The sequence below is a fragment of the Hemitrygon akajei genome, chromosome 10 (genome assembly GCF_048418815.1).
Source record: "Hemitrygon akajei chromosome 10, sHemAka1.3, whole genome shotgun sequence".
Classification (NCBI taxonomy): domain Eukaryota; kingdom Metazoa; phylum Chordata; class Chondrichthyes; order Myliobatiformes; family Dasyatidae; genus Hemitrygon; species Hemitrygon akajei.
The window spans coordinates 50,306,590-50,323,275 of NC_133133.1; the positions used below are offsets into that span (position 1 = coordinate 50,306,590).

The following is a 16,686-nucleotide window of genomic DNA, read 5'->3' on the forward strand; positions in this document are numbered from 1 at the left end:
GTGACTCTCTTCACACTTTTCATATTGAACTCCATCTGCCACTTTTCTGCCCAGCTCTGTATCCTTATCAACATAATATTGTAACCTATGACAACCTTCTACACTATCTACAACACCACCAACCTTTGTATTATCTGCAAGCTTACTAACCTACCCTCCCATTCCCTCATCCAAGTCATTTATAAAAATTACAATGAGCAGGGGTCCCAGGACAGATCTCTGTGGAATACCCTCCACCTACTGCCACACTCTGCCTTCTGTGGGCAAACCAAATCTAAATCCAAGTGACCAAGTTTCCCTAGATCCCATGCCTCCTGGCTCTTTGTATCAGCCTACCATGAGAACCTTGTCAAATGGTTTACTAAAACCCATATATACCCCATTTATTGGTCTGCCTTCAGTGATATGTTTTGTCATTTCCCCGAAGAATTGTCAGGTTCATGCTGAATATCTCTAATCAGACTATGGTTCTCCTAATAATTATAAGTCCAGTTTCTGAGAATGCTCTCTAATAGTTTGCCCACCACTGACATAAATCTCACTGGTCTTTCATTCCCAAGGTTACACCTATTACTATTCTTGAACAAAGGAAAAACATTTTCCACCCTCCAATCCTCTGACTCTAGCCCTATGGTCAGTGAGGACACAAAGATTAGCACCAAAGACACATCAATCTCTTCCTTCACCTCTTACAGTAACCTTAGGGTTTTTCCCACTCAGCCCCAGGAATATATCCATCCTAATGCTGTTCAAAACTTACAGCGCATCCTCTTTCTTAATGTCAACATGTTCCATCACATCAGTCAGTTTTACACCAACCTTACATTTGTCTATTTTACTTTCTCCATTGAATATTAAAGGAAAGCATTCATTAATGATCCCCCTACCACCTCCAGTCCGAGGCACATGTTTCCCCTTTCATCCCTCAGCATTCGTACCTTCACTCTAGTTATCCTTCTGTTCTTCATGTACGTGTAGAATGCCTGGGGTTTTCCTAAATCCTACTCACCAAGGCTTTCTCATATGCCCTTCTAGCTTTGCTAAGTGAGTTCTTAAACTCCTTCCTAGTATCTGTGTAACTCTCAAGAGCCCTGTTTGATCCTTGCTTCTTAAACCTTAAGTGTTATTCCTTCTTCCTCTTGACTAGATGTTCCACATCTTTTGTCAACTATGATTCCTTTACCCAACCATCTTTTACCCACCTCAATGGGACAAACCTAGTCAGGACTCTTCAATGAGACCAATCCTATCCAGAAATGTATATATTGAGATATTTCAATAAATATAAATTTCCACAATGGTGACATCCAAGCCTATCACTCCAGCTATTTCAGCTGGTTCTCAATAGACATTATTTAGGTGTAGTTGAGCACTTGCTACTTGATAAATGTTGGATGTTCGAATATATAGACATTTTGAGGAATCAGAAAGTGAGTCATTCATCTCAAATGAAGTTATTCTTATCATTGCTGTGGATGAGCCACACACTTAAATGACTATATCTGTTTCCTATCCTGGGTAGACGGTGGACATCTTTGTGAATTGCTGTGCTGATGAAATCTCACAGTGTTGTTGTGTTTGTCCTAAATTGCTTGAGATATTAAGGCAGGTAAACTACATTATTAAAAATCCAGAGAGATTCTGTACTTTAATACCTGAGACCTTAAGTCCAAAGGAAGAAAGTTTCTTTCTGGAAGATATGTTGTTAAACTTCAGCCTGAATATTGCATGAAATCCTGGTCCCTACTGTGTTGCACAAAACATGTAGAGAGGATGTAGAAGTGATTTACAGAGTTAATGCTGAGATTGGAAAATTGTAACTGTAAAGAAAGATTGGTTAAACTTGGGGAGTCTTCTTTGGAACAGAGGAAGTTAAGAGCAGACTTAATCAAGGTTTAATCAAGTTTGCTGATGATACTAAGCTGGGTGGCAGTGTGACATGTGATGAGGAAGTTAGGAGAATTCAGGGTGACTTGGATAGGCTGGGTCAGTGGGCAGATACTTGGCAGATGACGTTTAATGTGAATAAGTGTGAGGTTATCCACTTTGGGAGTAAGAACAGGAAGGCAGATTATTATCTGAACAGTGTAAAGTTAGGTAAGGGAGAAATACAAAGAGATCTAGGAGTCCTTGTTCATCAGTCACTGAAGGTGAATGAGCAAGTGCAGCAGGCAGTGAAGAAAGCTAATGGAACGTTGGCCTTTATTACAAAGGGAATTGAGTACAAGAGCAAGGAAATCCTCTTGCATTTGTACAGGGCCCTGGTGAGACCACACCTGGAGTATTGTGTACAGTTTTGGTCTCCAGGGTTAAGGAAGGACATCCTGGCTGTAGAGGAAGTGCAGCGTAGATTCACAAGGTTAATTCCTGGGATGTCAGAGCTGTCTTACGCAGAGAGGTTAGAGAGACTGGGCTTATACACGCTGGAATTAAGGAGATTGAGAGAGGATCTGATTGAAACATATAAGATTATTAAGGGATTGGACAAGATAGAGGCAGGAAATATGTTCCAGATGCTGGGAGAGTCCGGTACCAGAGGGCATGGTTTGAGAATAAGGGGAGGTCATTTAGGACAGAGTTAAGGAAAAACTTCTTCTCCCAGAGAGTTGTGGGGGTCTGGAATGCACTGCCTCGGAAGGCAGTGGAGGCCAATTCTCTGGATGCTTTCAAGAAGGAGCTAGATAGGTATCGTATGGTTAGGGGAATCAAGGGATATGGGGACAAGGCAGGAACCGGGTATTGATAGTAGATGATCAGCCAAGATCTCAAAATGGCGGTGCAGGCTTGAAGGGCCGAATGGTCTACTTCTGCACCTATTGTCTATTGTCTATTGTATATAGAATTATGAGGAGTAAGTAGGAAAGTCCTATTTCCCTTGGTAGGGAGATGAAATCAGGAAAAATGAATTAAGAGTAAAATGAATCAGGAAAAATGAATTAAGAAAAAAGGATTAATGTGGAGATGAGAAACTCTTAGAATATTTCATTAATACTGGAATGGGTACTTGAAGAGCAGTGACACAGAAAATGTTGGAAGATGGGATGCGTTTAAGAGTTTTTTTCCTACTGACACAAATGTGATGGGTTAATTTGTCTTCTTTTGGCATTGTAACTTCTGTGATTCTATGATGCTGACGATTCAATGATTATTTCTCTGCTGTTGAAGTCGAGATGGTATGTGCTTTGGAAAACCAGAATATTGGCATGTTTTTGTTAATCACCTTGGTGATAAATGTAATGGGATTGGGAGAACTTTAAGAGGAAATTTGGTGATTTACTGTAGTAGTGCATCCTTTATATGTACTGCTAGTGGCTGAAACTCCAAATAAACTAGGTTTTGAGAGGTATCTAGTAAATTGAACATTCCTTTAGTTTAATACTTATCTGAACACTTTATATGGTAAGGATTGGGACCTATTTTATCCAAATTCTTCATTTACACAACTGTTGAAAATGTACAACAACAGTTGTACATTTAGGTAGATGAATCAAACAATCGGAGATAGCAGTGTACATTTCTCTGGTAATTCCATCACATTTGTGGATTAGGCATTGAACTCTTGTATTTTCTATGGTCTTTTCTTGGTGAGCACTGAAGGACTTTTAATTTTGCATTATTGATTCAATTATCTGTAGTGTAGTTACCTGCCTTGACTACTGATCTCTATCCCAAAAAAGAACAAGTGCAGCTGGCATCTGTGCACATCATTACATTCAGGAGCCCTTCATCTCACACATCATTTGGACTTGGAAATATGTGACATTGTTTTAATATTAATAAATATTAAGTGTAGAATTCCTTCCTGTCAGTTTCATAGTGTTCTTTCAGTCGAAGAACAATCATGGTTGAAGAAGTTGGCTCATCTTCTCAGGGCCTTTGGGGATGGACATGTTGCAGATACACACATTCTAATGAATACATAAATAGAAACAGGAGACACAAGATCAAAACATTTCATCCATCGTGTGATGTTTACTTGGGACTTCTCACAAACTCTATTCAACTTTCTAACCTTCGTCATTGTAGGAGATTAAGCGCTTGGCACCAGTGTTTATGAAACTAACCTTAAGCGATAGTGAGGAAGAACATTCAACTCCTGGAAGATAGGAAAACATTGTAAAATCTGGCATGAGTTAATAAACCTGAATATCTGAAAGAAGTATAAAAGAAATGTAAAGACTTGCCATGGTTTATTACTGCTTTATGGAATATATTGATGTATGAAGTAAAAGAATTAAAATCTGCTCTCTGATTCTCCACATTGGCCTGAACTTGACACCATGAATTCCAAGACCCTTGAACAATTTTATGTTCTTAATCTATAAAATGCTGCAGAATGCTTTACTAAAATTCTGCCAAGCCATTAAATAAAACAATCAAAAGACAATAAAAGACATTGCTGGATTTAATTAACTGATAAATGATTCAAAGGTCAACATCACTTGGTATCTTGTCTGATAGTCTCTGACCAATGAAATACTCTGATCTTTGATTTTAAGCAAGGCAATGTACTGATTAGATGTTAACTCTACAATGATAGCAGTTTGTACAACTAGGAAAAGAAATTCAAGTATAAAATTATACTTGCTGTACCTAAGAATGATGATGTTGTTTGCAATCTCTACTGATTTAAATGTTAGCTCATTTTCCCTTCCTTCTATTGGTATGTTTTGCATAAATAAACTTTCCTTAAGGGCTTCCACTGCTGCAAACTCAGACTGTCTTCTGAACAAATTTTAAATTGACTATAGTTTAGAAATTTATCTCGAGAAAGATTTTTTTTCAGAAAATGCCTTGCAGTTGAAGGTCCATCAGTAAATTCATACAGAATCAGAATCAGGTTTATTATCACCGGCATGTGACATGAAATTTGTTAACTTAGCAGCAGCAGCTCAATTCAATACATAATCTAATTGAGAGAGGAAAAAAATAATAATAAATAAAATAAAATAAAACATAATAAATAAACAAGTAAATCAATTATGTATTTTGAATTTTTTTAAATGTGCAAAAACAGAAATACTGTATATTGAAAAACAGTGACATAAAGTCCAAGCTTCAATGTCCATTTAGGAATCAGATGGCAGAGGGGTAGAAGCTGTTCCTGAATTGCTGAGTGTGTGTCTTCAGGCTTCTGTATCTCCTACCTGATGGTAACAGTGATAAAAGGGCATGCCCTGGGTGCTGGAGGTCCTTAATAATGGACACTGCCTTTCTGACACTCCGCTCCCTAAAGATGTCCTGGGTACTTTGTAGGCTAGTGCCCAGGGTGGTGCTGACCAGATTTACAACCTCCTGCAGCTTCTTTCGGTCCTGTGCAGTAGCCCCTCCATACCAGACAGTGATGCAGCCTATCAGAATGCTCTCCAGAGTACAACTATAGAAGGTTTTGAGTGTAATTGTTGACATGCCAAATCTCTTCAAACTTCTAATAAAATATAGCCACTGTCTTGCCTTCTTTATGACTACATCGATATGTTGGGTCCAAGTTAGATCCTCAGAGATCTTGACATCCAGGAACTTGAAGGTGCTCACTCTCTCCACTTCTGATCCCACTGTGAGGGGCGGCATGTGTTCCTTCGTCTTACCCTTCATGAAGTCTCACAATCAGCTGTTTCGTTTTACTGATGTTGAGTGCCAGGTTGTTTCTGCGGCACCATTACAATAGTTGGCATATCCCACTCCTGTTAACCCTCTCGTCACCACCTGAGATTCTACCAACAGTGGTTGTATTGTCAGCTAATTTGTAAATATTATTTGAGCTATGCTTAGCCACACAGTCATGTGTATACAGGGAGTAGAGCAGTGGGCTAAGCACACACCACGGAGGTGCGCCAGTGTTGATCGCCCGCGAGGAGGATATGTTATCACCGATCTGCACAGATTGTGGTCTTCCGGTTAGGAAGTCTAGGATCCAAATGCAGAGGGAGTTACAGAGGCCCAGGTTCTGCATCTTCTCAATCAGGATTGTGGGGATGATGGTGTTAAATGCTGAGCTATAGTCGATGAACAGCATCTGACGTAGGTATTTGTGTTGTCTAGGTTGTCTAAAGCTGTATGAAGAGCCATTGAGATTGTGTCTGCCGTTGATCTATTGTGGCGATATGCAAATTGTAATGGGTCCAGGTCCTTGCTGAGGCAGGAGTTCAGTCTAGTCATGACCAACCTCTCAAAGCATTTCATCACTGTCGATGTGAGTGCTACCGGGCGATAATCATTAAGGCAGCCCACATTATTCTTCTTTGGCACTGGTATAATTGTTGCCTTTTTGAAGCAAGTGGGAACTTCTGCCCGTAGCAGTGAAAGATTATCTTTGTAGTGTATGGGCAATTTGTCGCAGTCTGTAAGCATCACACTAGCTGTGTTGTATTACAACAATGTGGAGAACTTGCAACGTATCAAAAGTCAGGCTGGGACCACCAACGTCAGTGTCAACATAGCAATACACAGGGAAATTCAGTCAACAGTATTTGATCCACTTTTTTTATCCAGCCTTCACAGGCAACATTATGGCGATCTGCAACATTGTTATATTACCGAAATAAAACACAACTTGTGTATATTCTTCAGCTGGAAAGGAATACGTTTTTAAAACGTCCAGTTAGTGGTAGATCATCACAGGATCTTTCTAATGATTAATTTATCAGTGAATGATAAATGAAAGATAACTTTATCTGGTAAGTGAGCTGCTAGACTTAGCTTTCTAATGATTAATTCTAAGTCTAGCAGCTCACTTACCAGAGAACGTTGTGCTTTATTTATCAGGAGGAGGGGGAGCAAGGGCTACCCCTGCTCATGTGGCTGACCCTTCTACTTGGAGGTGCAAAAACACCAGCTGAGAAAATCTACAATAATAACCAAGCCAGTACGGGAGATAAATGGATACCACAGTGAGGTGGCCTTAAATGAATGACTCTGTCTGCTCCAGTCTGGCAGTGCTGTACAACCAGGGCGTCTTTCTTTGTAGTGGTTACTCTGTACTGCGGGAATTGGCAATCAGACAAACTCAGCCATTCCTTACATTAATTGACCAAGGAGAGGAAACATGAGGACCAGGGTAAATAACCACGTGACCAGGAGCAAGGGGACGAAGACAAGGGTGAGGATTCACTAAGTGGTGATTTTCAACAGCAGGAGCCATATGCTGGGCTTCCCCAAGGAGAATGCCTTCCATTTATAATGAGAGGCAGCATACAACTCAGGAAATGTTTACATTAAATCTGTAGCACAAGCTCACCTTGAATGGTGAGCAACTGAACCTTCTTTATCAAGCTCCAATGCAGGACCTTGTCAACTGCCTTGCTAAAGCCCACGTTGACAACATCCACCACTTTGCCTGGTGATTTCCTCAAAAAACTTGGATAGAGATTGAAGTGTCAGGCCAGATTGAAAAGGTCAGGGTATTGAGGCCCGAGGTGATGTACGGGCCAGTACATCTTGAAGCAGCAGAACCTGATGTTCGAACAAAGAGTTAAGTGCCAGGCCAGATTGAAAAGGTCAGGATGTAGGAGTCCTGAGGCAAAGTGGGGGCCAGTTCAGATTGCTGCCCCACAGCATTTACTCAACTCTGCGATGAACTATGGGACTCTCTTGGAGACTTCTGTTCAGAAATGCTATTTGCTTGCAGTTACTGTCTGCATGATGGTTCCATTCACTACACATTAGATGTTCAACGGTCTTCGTTTTAGAGTTTCTTTTTTGGTGCCTTTGTTTTGTGGCTGCCTGTTAGGAGGCGAATCTCAAGGTTGTATAATGTATACATACTTTGATAATAAATGTACTTTTAACTATAAGATCGGTTAGACAGGACCTATCATGCCATCTTTAATCAATCCATGCCAATACAAGTACTTACATATCTGGTCCCTTAGAATACCTTCCAATTTCTTTCCCGCTAGTGATGTCAGACTCACTGGCCTATCATTTCCCAGTTTATTTTTAGAGCCTCTCTTAAACAGCAGGACAACACTGGTTATCGCCATATCCTCTGGTACCTCTCCTGTTGTTAAGGATGATTTGAATATCGCTGCTAAGGCCCCAGCAATTTCTGCACTTGCCTCCCGTAGGGTCCAACATAACACCTAGTCAGGCCCTGGGGACTTATCCACCCTGTTTCACCTCAAGTTAACAAAGACCTTCTCCTCTGTAATCTGTACGGGGTCCATGAAGTTGATGCCACTTTATCTCACCTTTATAGACTCTGTCTGTCTTCTGAGTAAATACAGACGCAAAAAATTATTTCAGATCTCCCCCACCTCTTTTGACTGCAAACCATTCTGATCTTCCAGAGGACGATTTTTGTTCTTTGCAATCCTTTTGCTCTAACATATCTGTAGAATCCCTTAGGAATTTCCTTCACTATATCTACAAGAGCAACCCCATGACTTCTTTCATTCCTCTTGATTTATTTCCTAAGTGTTCTCTTGCATTTTTGTTATACTCCATCAGCACCTCATTTGTTCCTAATATGTGCCTCCTTTTTTTCCTAAACGGGGCCTCACTACCTTGTGAGAACCAAGGTTCCTTACACCTTACCTCTTAAATCTGACAGGCACATACAAACTCTGTACTCTCAAATTTTTGCTTTTGAAGGCCTCCCAGTTACCAAGCACACCTTTGCCAGAAAACAGCCTGTCCCAATCCACTCTTGCCAGATCCTTTCACGTGCCATCAAAATCAGCCTTCCTCCAATTTAGAATCTCAATCTGTGAATCTATCTTTTTTCTATATTTTGTTTAAAAATAATGGTATTGTGATTACTAGATGCAAAGTGTTCCCCTACACCAACTTCTGTCACCTACCCCGACTCATTCTCTAGTAGCAGATCAAGAATCACACACTCGCTTGTTGGAACTTCTACGCACTGATTAAGGAAACTTTTCTGAACACATTTGACAAACTCTGTCCCACCTAATCCTTGAATCCACTGGGGTCAACCAGTTCATAATATTAATCTATCTGCGGGTCATTTTTTCTAGGTTTACTTCTGCTGGCAAGCGGTCATCCATTCCATTCGGATAAAAGTAATGCAGGTCTGGTGAGAAATTGTACTGCAAACCCTCCAGTAAGTAGCCAAGATACCTAACTCTTAGAAAAAAGAGACACATTAGAAACTGGTTATGTCAGTGACCTAAGGGATAAGGTTGTAAACTGAGAAAATTTCTGAGATATTTGAGTTATCATATTTTCTACAGAACATAGAACAGTATAACACAGGAACAGGCCCTTCAGCCCAAGATGCCTGCAAGACCATGCCACCGAATTAAATGAAACCTATTTGACTGCTTGCGATTCATTTGCCTCCAGTCCCTGCATGATCACGTGCATTCCTTTATGTCTAGTATCATTGAGAATGATGGCTACTATCATACTGTAGATTTTCTGTATTTCAAGGATGGATAAATATCCTGGAGTTTTATTGTGTTCCCTTGGAGAGGAGGCCCATGGAAAGTAACAACCTGAGAAGTGAACTCTGTGCTTTCTCATTCCACCCCTTCTCATATTATATGAACGCTAATGATTAATTATTAGTTAACATAATTTTAAAACTGAATCCAAAGCTCTTAAATTAGGGTTTAGCACTCTACCCAAAGCTACAGAAGAAATCTTCTGGCAAAATTTTGAGAAGCCTCTCTTTCCTCTCCTTTTTCTCGAGAAAGTAAGTTAAGTTGATTACAGGAGAACCAATCATGCAGGAGAAAGCTATTTCATGTCCTGTTTGAAAAGCAAATTTGTGGCATTTAAGAAATGCCTGTCTGAAGTATTGGGGGTGGAGTGGGTGGGGGAATAGACTGCAAGTAATGAAAGGGTGAGATGTGGAAAATGAATGTAGCAAGCCAAATATTTTCTGTAAAATTCAGTCTGAATCCTTAGATTACACTAAAATTCTTAAGATGCTTCAATGTTATATTTAATACTAATGCCCACACATAAAGATTGCAGCATTTAGGTCAGAGTGAGATCAATTACATAATTTTTAACACTAACGCCAGTAACAGCAAAGTAAGCAAATGATATTATGAGTTTATTAAAGATGAAGAAATTTCTGAGTATGTGTAAGAACAAAATACAAATTCAAATAAATACAAAATTAATAACTTCAATTATAAGGCTAAGAATTTATTTTGCAGCACTGTAACTATCCTGACATCATACCACAGCTAATATGTCTCTGTTCACTGCTTCTTAATAGAATGTCTGCAATAGCTACAGATAATGCAAATCACTTTAAAGTCCAAAAGTTACCTGGAAAATCATTTAATTGCTTCTGATGAAGCATCCTCAGCTTAAACCATTTAGTTTCTCTTCCCACAGACAAAGGAAGTATTTCCAAATTTCTCCATTTTGGTTGTAAGTTTCCAGCATCTGCAACGTTTTTTCTGATTCCCAAAAGTTATCAATTTGTTGGGGTCAGTAGAAGAAATGAAACTGAATGTCATAATTAGAAATTATAAAACTAAGATTTATATTTGGCAGAGGATTGTGAAATTTAATCTTTGATATAGAATGTGCCTTCCTTGGATTTTGTTAAAAGACTTTATAAAACTCTGGTTAGGTCACATCTTGAGTATTGTGTACAGTTCTGGTTGCCCCACTATAAGCAGGATGTTGAAGCTTTGGAGAAGGTGCAGAAGAGGTTACCAGAACGTTGCGTGGCATAGAGGGCATCTGCTATCATGACAGGCTGGATAAACCTGGGTTGTTTTCGCTGACTAGAGTGTCAGGAACCAAAATTGGCTGAAATCAATTACTCATTATATAGAAGATCAAACTCTAAGATCATTGTCTTGTGCAGATTGTATTACATGAGCTGCCTGACATACCCACCGCAGGTCTGGTTGTAGAGGGACTGCAATATTAACAGGACCATTTTCCTTTCAATAAATGAAAAATACCACAGACTGAAATACTTGACCATCATTGTTTACTTGATAGAGTACTAATTTTGTTACATACAGTTAATTAAAAAAATTATCATCTTAACTATCAGGTCATTATGCATTTTTCTATATCTAGTACCTGCCTCCCACAGTGGTCAATACCACAATTCGTTTAAATGCTCTCCGCAATTTGATGGATGCACAAAACATCAGTGTGTATGTGATTCCTGCGACTGACCCTCATTTGGTGAGTTTGCAAACCATTCTTTAAAATATTTATTTGTCTGTCTAATTTAAAATTATGTGACCGGCTTATGATATGCACATCCTGCCTTTGTTATAAACTTTGGACTCATAGACTGAAGGTCATACACTGGCATCACTTTTTTGGATTGATCATTAATATCTATCTTTCTTAAAGAATTTGAAGGAATGAAATACACTATTCAGCTTCCAAGTTCTTTGAAACTCAGAACATATTTTATATTTTCCTACACTGATATGGCCTAACATTGGAGTGCCACTGATGACAACATATGATAATAACTCGTTGAATTTAGAGGCCAGTGATCTGTTGCAGTGATCTGTAGGATTGTGCAATTTGTGGATGGTTGACTGATATCGAGAGAGAACGTGTGTAGTGTGATACTGAGAGATAGAGAGATACTGTAGTGTGTGTAGGCCTCCGTTAGTCTTGATAGACCACGGATTTGCACCTTGTTTTCAGGGCACAAGCCTGGGCAAGGTTTTTTTTATGGAAGACCGGCAGTCGCCCAAGCTGCAAGTCTCCCCTCTCCATGCCACCAATGTTGTCCAAGGGAAGGGCATTAGGACCCATACAGCTTGGCACCAGTGTCGTCGCAGAGTAATGTGTGGTTAAGTGCCTTGCTCAAGGACACACACGCAAGCCTCAGCGAAGGCTCGAACTAGCGACCTTCAGATAACTAGACGAACACTTTAACCACTTGGCCACGCACCAACACATGTCTGATACCAGGACACCACTGATTAGAGTTCTTCTCAGAATCTGGTTTAATATCACCAGCATACATCATGAAATTTGTTAACTTTGTGGCGGCAGTATAAAGCAATACATAATAATAGAGAAAAATATGAATTGTATATATATATATATATATATATATATATATATATATATAGAATAGTTAATTAAATATGTAGTGCAAAAATAGAAATAATAAAGTAGTGAGGTAGTGTTCATGGGTTCAATACCCATTCAGAAACTGGAAGGGAAAAAACTATTCCTGTATCACTGAGTGTGTGCCTTCAGACTTCTGTACCTCCATCCTGTGGGTAGTAATGAGAAGAGGGCATGTCCTGGGTGGTGGGGGTCCTTATTGACGGGCACTGCCTTTTTGAGACAATGCTCCTTGAAGATGTTCTGTCACACACTATCTTTAATCTAGTCATACTTCTAATCATTGTAATATTGTATAAAAAGATTACTGGCTGGACATATTTTTAACTGGAAGGAATCATGTTTCAGTTACATCAATGATGAATTATCTAAGTTAGGGAATTTATTACAACATCATCCACTGCACATATTCTAGTTTAAGTCATTGGAACCTTATGAAATGTAATTGAAGGTGTAGTAAAAAAGCACAAAAACAGTTTAAAAAAAAATAAAACAAATCATTTCTCAATAATTTGAGGAAAATGTTGTTCCTACAGATATTCAGAAGACAATTGGTTACTGGCCCAAATAATCCCTATAATTTTGGCATAAACCAGAGTTAAAGTTGCAATAATGACAAACAATATGAACTATCCCTGAGGATGTTTAGGAAAAAGATCTGTATATTTTTTTCAGAATGAGTATATTGGCCCTCGGTATGCAAGAAGAGCTTGGATGACGGGATTCACCGGAAGTGCAGGTAATACTAATAACAGTCTGGGTATTCTGTCTGTTCTAACATTTAAGGAGTGATTGTTTTATTCAAATCTCCATATGGAAATGCTATCTTCTTCCAAGAATACACCAAACGCATGCAAGATCTTAAGGACTAAAGGAAAAAAAACATAAATTCTGTAAAATCAAATTATTACTAGTATCATGGTATAATGCTGCAGTGGGTCATATGCTGAAAATAGCAAGAAGTACTGTTGTACACATGAAAATGTTCAGGAAGATGGAAAATACCAAAATCTGAACCTCAAGCAAACATATATTTCAGGTTTGTTATAGGATGGTGTTCTTTGCTAAAGCGGGAGTAAACTTGCAGGTAACTTCCAAAATATTGATCTGTCTTTCATGATTATGAAATTACATAAGGTTCTTCTTCACAAAGCACCTTAGGTAAAATTGACTAGTTTGTGAAGCTCAGGGTTTTCTGATGAGCCTACTGGATACTGGAATAGAGTAAAAACAATTCTCAGTTAACAGCCAATAGGCTGGTCCTGGACTTATTTCCACGGCATAATTTACCTATTATTATTTAATTATTTATGGTTTTATATTGCTACATTTCTACACTATTCTTGGTTGGAGCGACTGTAACGAAACCCAATTTCCCTCGGGATCAATAAAGTATGTCTGTCTGTCTGTCTTATCTCCAAGCCAAAGAAGAAAATGAGCAGCAGCCACAGGAACTTGACTGAATTCTGCTAAACATTAATTAATAAAATGTCGAATAAGCAGATCAGGTTTATAGATAACATACTAACCAATGGATTAGAGCACTCAAAATGTATTCAGCAAACTTTCATAACTTCGGCATCAAGCTGGAAGCAAAAAGAATCAGAATCAGAATCAGGTTTATTATCACCGGCATGCATCATGAAATTTGTTAACTTTGTTCAGAAAAAATGATTTTGTTCTGAAATATTTCACTTTAATTAGTCATGACCAAGAAACATTTCAAAGATATTACCATTTGATTAGTTACATTTCTTAAGTTACTAGAATAATAAACAAAATATGCATACAGTCTTAATCAAAGTACCCCCTTTACCACTCACACCAAATGCAGATATAAATGTTGAAAGTACAAAGTGGTCATCATTTTAAATTATTCCAATACAAGATACAGTTATAGATTAACTGGAAAGAAATAGTTGAAGTAATAGAGTGGAGACAATAATTGGTAAATAACAGATATTCATTTCATTGTAGCCTCTCTCCTTCAGGGTTCTCTGCATTCGACCTGAATGAAACCCAGTACTGAACCAGAATAGAAATCCTTATTATTATTAAGTATATGCATTGAACTTTTACCTCTTATACCTAACCTTTGATTTACTTTCTAAATACTTGAAGCAATCATTTGTTCTGTTGCATTTCTTTTACTTCTGGTACAGCTGATATTCTCTTATTGCATATTCTTTCTATAATGTGAAATAGCTGCTTCCCTCCTTACTGGTTTAAAGAACACCATCAATCAAATAAACAGTTTAAAATGCATTGGCATTCTGTTTCCCTGTTGCAGATTAGACAGAACATCAACATTATTCCTTTACCTGCAGATTTACCACTATCCACGTGTGCTTTAATTGCACTGAGGGTTGTTACGGAAGTTCAAAGAACAGATCGTAGGTCTCCTAGTCCTGGATTCCACCTCCAGTGATATTATCTCCCTTTATCTCCCATTACACCTTGAAAATATCTTACAATCATTTTATTCAAAATACTGTTGCCAAATGTTGGCTAGATTTTTCCATTGCCTATCTGGAAAAGAGAAGACAGAGATGTAGCTTCAACTTTTCATCTCTATTTGTTTTCTTTTCTCTCTCACTTCTATCTTTCATTCAGACTACATTATTAAAGCCTTGTTACAATAACAACCATGATCTATGAACATATATATTCTTCGTGTTCCCGGTGCCATACCACATCACCTCCTCCCCCACCCCTCTCTGTAATTTACAATGCATTTGTTTTTCCACTTTTCCAGTTCTGAACAACGACCCTTGAATTGAAACACTGACTCTGTTTCTCTGCTGCCTGATTTGCTGATGATTTAAGCATTTTATGATTTTGTTTTGGACTTCCATCTTCTACAGTTCTCCACTCCAATAAAGAGAATGTCTAACTCCTTTCAATGACGGTTGCTTTTTAGAGACATCCTAATCACAAAATGCCAGCCCTCTGTTAAATCTCTTCTGTTAAGGTAGTTTCCGCCAAAGCTTTAAGCTCTAATAAACCTCACCAATTGTAACTATCTATTTTCATGTTGTCCTACTTTCAGTTGCAATTTCTATCATATGATTAACTACCATGTCTTCTATATTACGTTGGGTTCAAACTATATTTCTTGTTGTTAACTTTTACTTCATTATAGAAGCTACAGCTTTAAATATGGTTCTTCATCACTTTAATGTTGGCTGTAAATGTTGATGTTCATAGAATTCCTTTTGACAGGATAAAACTTATATTTTACAGTTTCTGTAATTAATGGCTTCTATATATTTCAGTGCCCTGACAAACGGAGCTGTTTGAAATTTTACTGTGTATTCCCTGGGTGTACCAGGGATTTATAGTCCCACTATACACTTTCACATTGACATATCTCAATATTAAAGCAATAACTTTGATCAGTCATCAAGGGTAATCTTACAACTGTAAACTCTTTTAAACTTTCAAACTGTTCTTTTTTTCATTAGTTGAATGGACAAATAAGGCATATTAAAATACGCTCACTGCTCCATTATCACAATCCCATCTCTGAGTTAGTAAGTTATAACTCAAATCCAGCTCTGCAGATGACAGAACATAACTGATGCCAGCACTGAGCGCAGCACGGCGGAGATGCCATCTTTGAAGAGAAGATAATTCCAAGCCTAGTCTGCCTCACAGTATGGATAAAGAGAGCCTTATGGTATTATTCAATGAATGGTACATTTTCCTGGGCAATATTTGTCCCTCAGAGAGAATCACTTTCAAAGGACAAGATTATCTAGGCATTTTCACAATATCAATTGCCCCATATATTTTGGAATTAATGGTAATCGTTGCATTTCCATTGCATTTCATTGGGCATGTTGGACTAAACACAGTCATGAAACACGCTATATAAGTCTGAGTTCTCATTCTTTGCAGAGACAAATTAACTGAAAATCACTTAGAGCAAAAATTCATTCTTGGCCACAAGCTTATCCCTTGCCTCTAAAGTTCAATTATACTGAACCCAATGTTGGAAAGAGAACACAACATGCATCTACTGTTATATATGCACAATTAACATGTGTGTCTGAAGAAGAATGTTCCCCCTTCCATTTGTAAAGTGCCACAATTTACTGCAGGGTTCCAATCAAACAGATTGCTTCCTCAGGAGTTTGCCTGTCTGATTGATTCATAGGCACAGCGGTTGTTAGTAAGACAAGTGCAATACTCCAGACAGATGGACGTTATTGGATTCAAGCTGAACGTCAGATGGACTGCAACTGGCAGCTCATCCGAGAAGAAAGTAAGCCCCATCATCAATAAGTGGCTTATATATGCAATTTTTGAATGGCCCAGTATTATTAGATAATAACATAAATATTGCTTTTTTTAGTTACCACTGAAAATTGGATTCTGCAACAAACATCAGAAGGAGATATAGTTGCTGCTGATCCGTTTGTGTTTTCAGTTGGTAAGAAAACTGTTCTTCAGATGTTTTATATTCTCAGTACTCTGTTTATCATCAACATTGTTAAATCAAGACTCAATTAAGTATTTAATTCTAAGTTATTTTTCCAAGGAACTCCAATTTTCATGTACAGCCTTCCTCATTCTGAATGTTGAACTGAACCCAAAGTGGAACCATAGAATGATTATCTTTGCTTACTTTTGCTAATTTCATTC

General features: G+C 38.3%; 1 protein-coding gene across 1 annotated transcript in view; it reads left to right on the plus strand.

Moving 5' to 3' along the window:
• The window catches only part of xpnpep2 (X-prolyl aminopeptidase (aminopeptidase P) 2, membrane-bound), a 117,423-nt gene that overhangs the window by 28,032 nt on the left and 72,705 nt on the right, over positions 1-16,686 (plus strand). Inside the window, exons 2-6 of the mRNA XM_073058249.1 lie at positions 8,979-9,064; positions 11,017-11,127; positions 12,715-12,778; positions 16,199-16,306; positions 16,397-16,474. Of these exons, the coding sequence (XP_072914350.1) occupies positions 8,979-9,064; positions 11,017-11,127; positions 12,715-12,778; positions 16,199-16,306; positions 16,397-16,474 (447 nt within the window). The remainder of the gene's footprint in view (positions 1-8,978; positions 9,065-11,016; positions 11,128-12,714; positions 12,779-16,198; positions 16,307-16,396; positions 16,475-16,686) is intronic.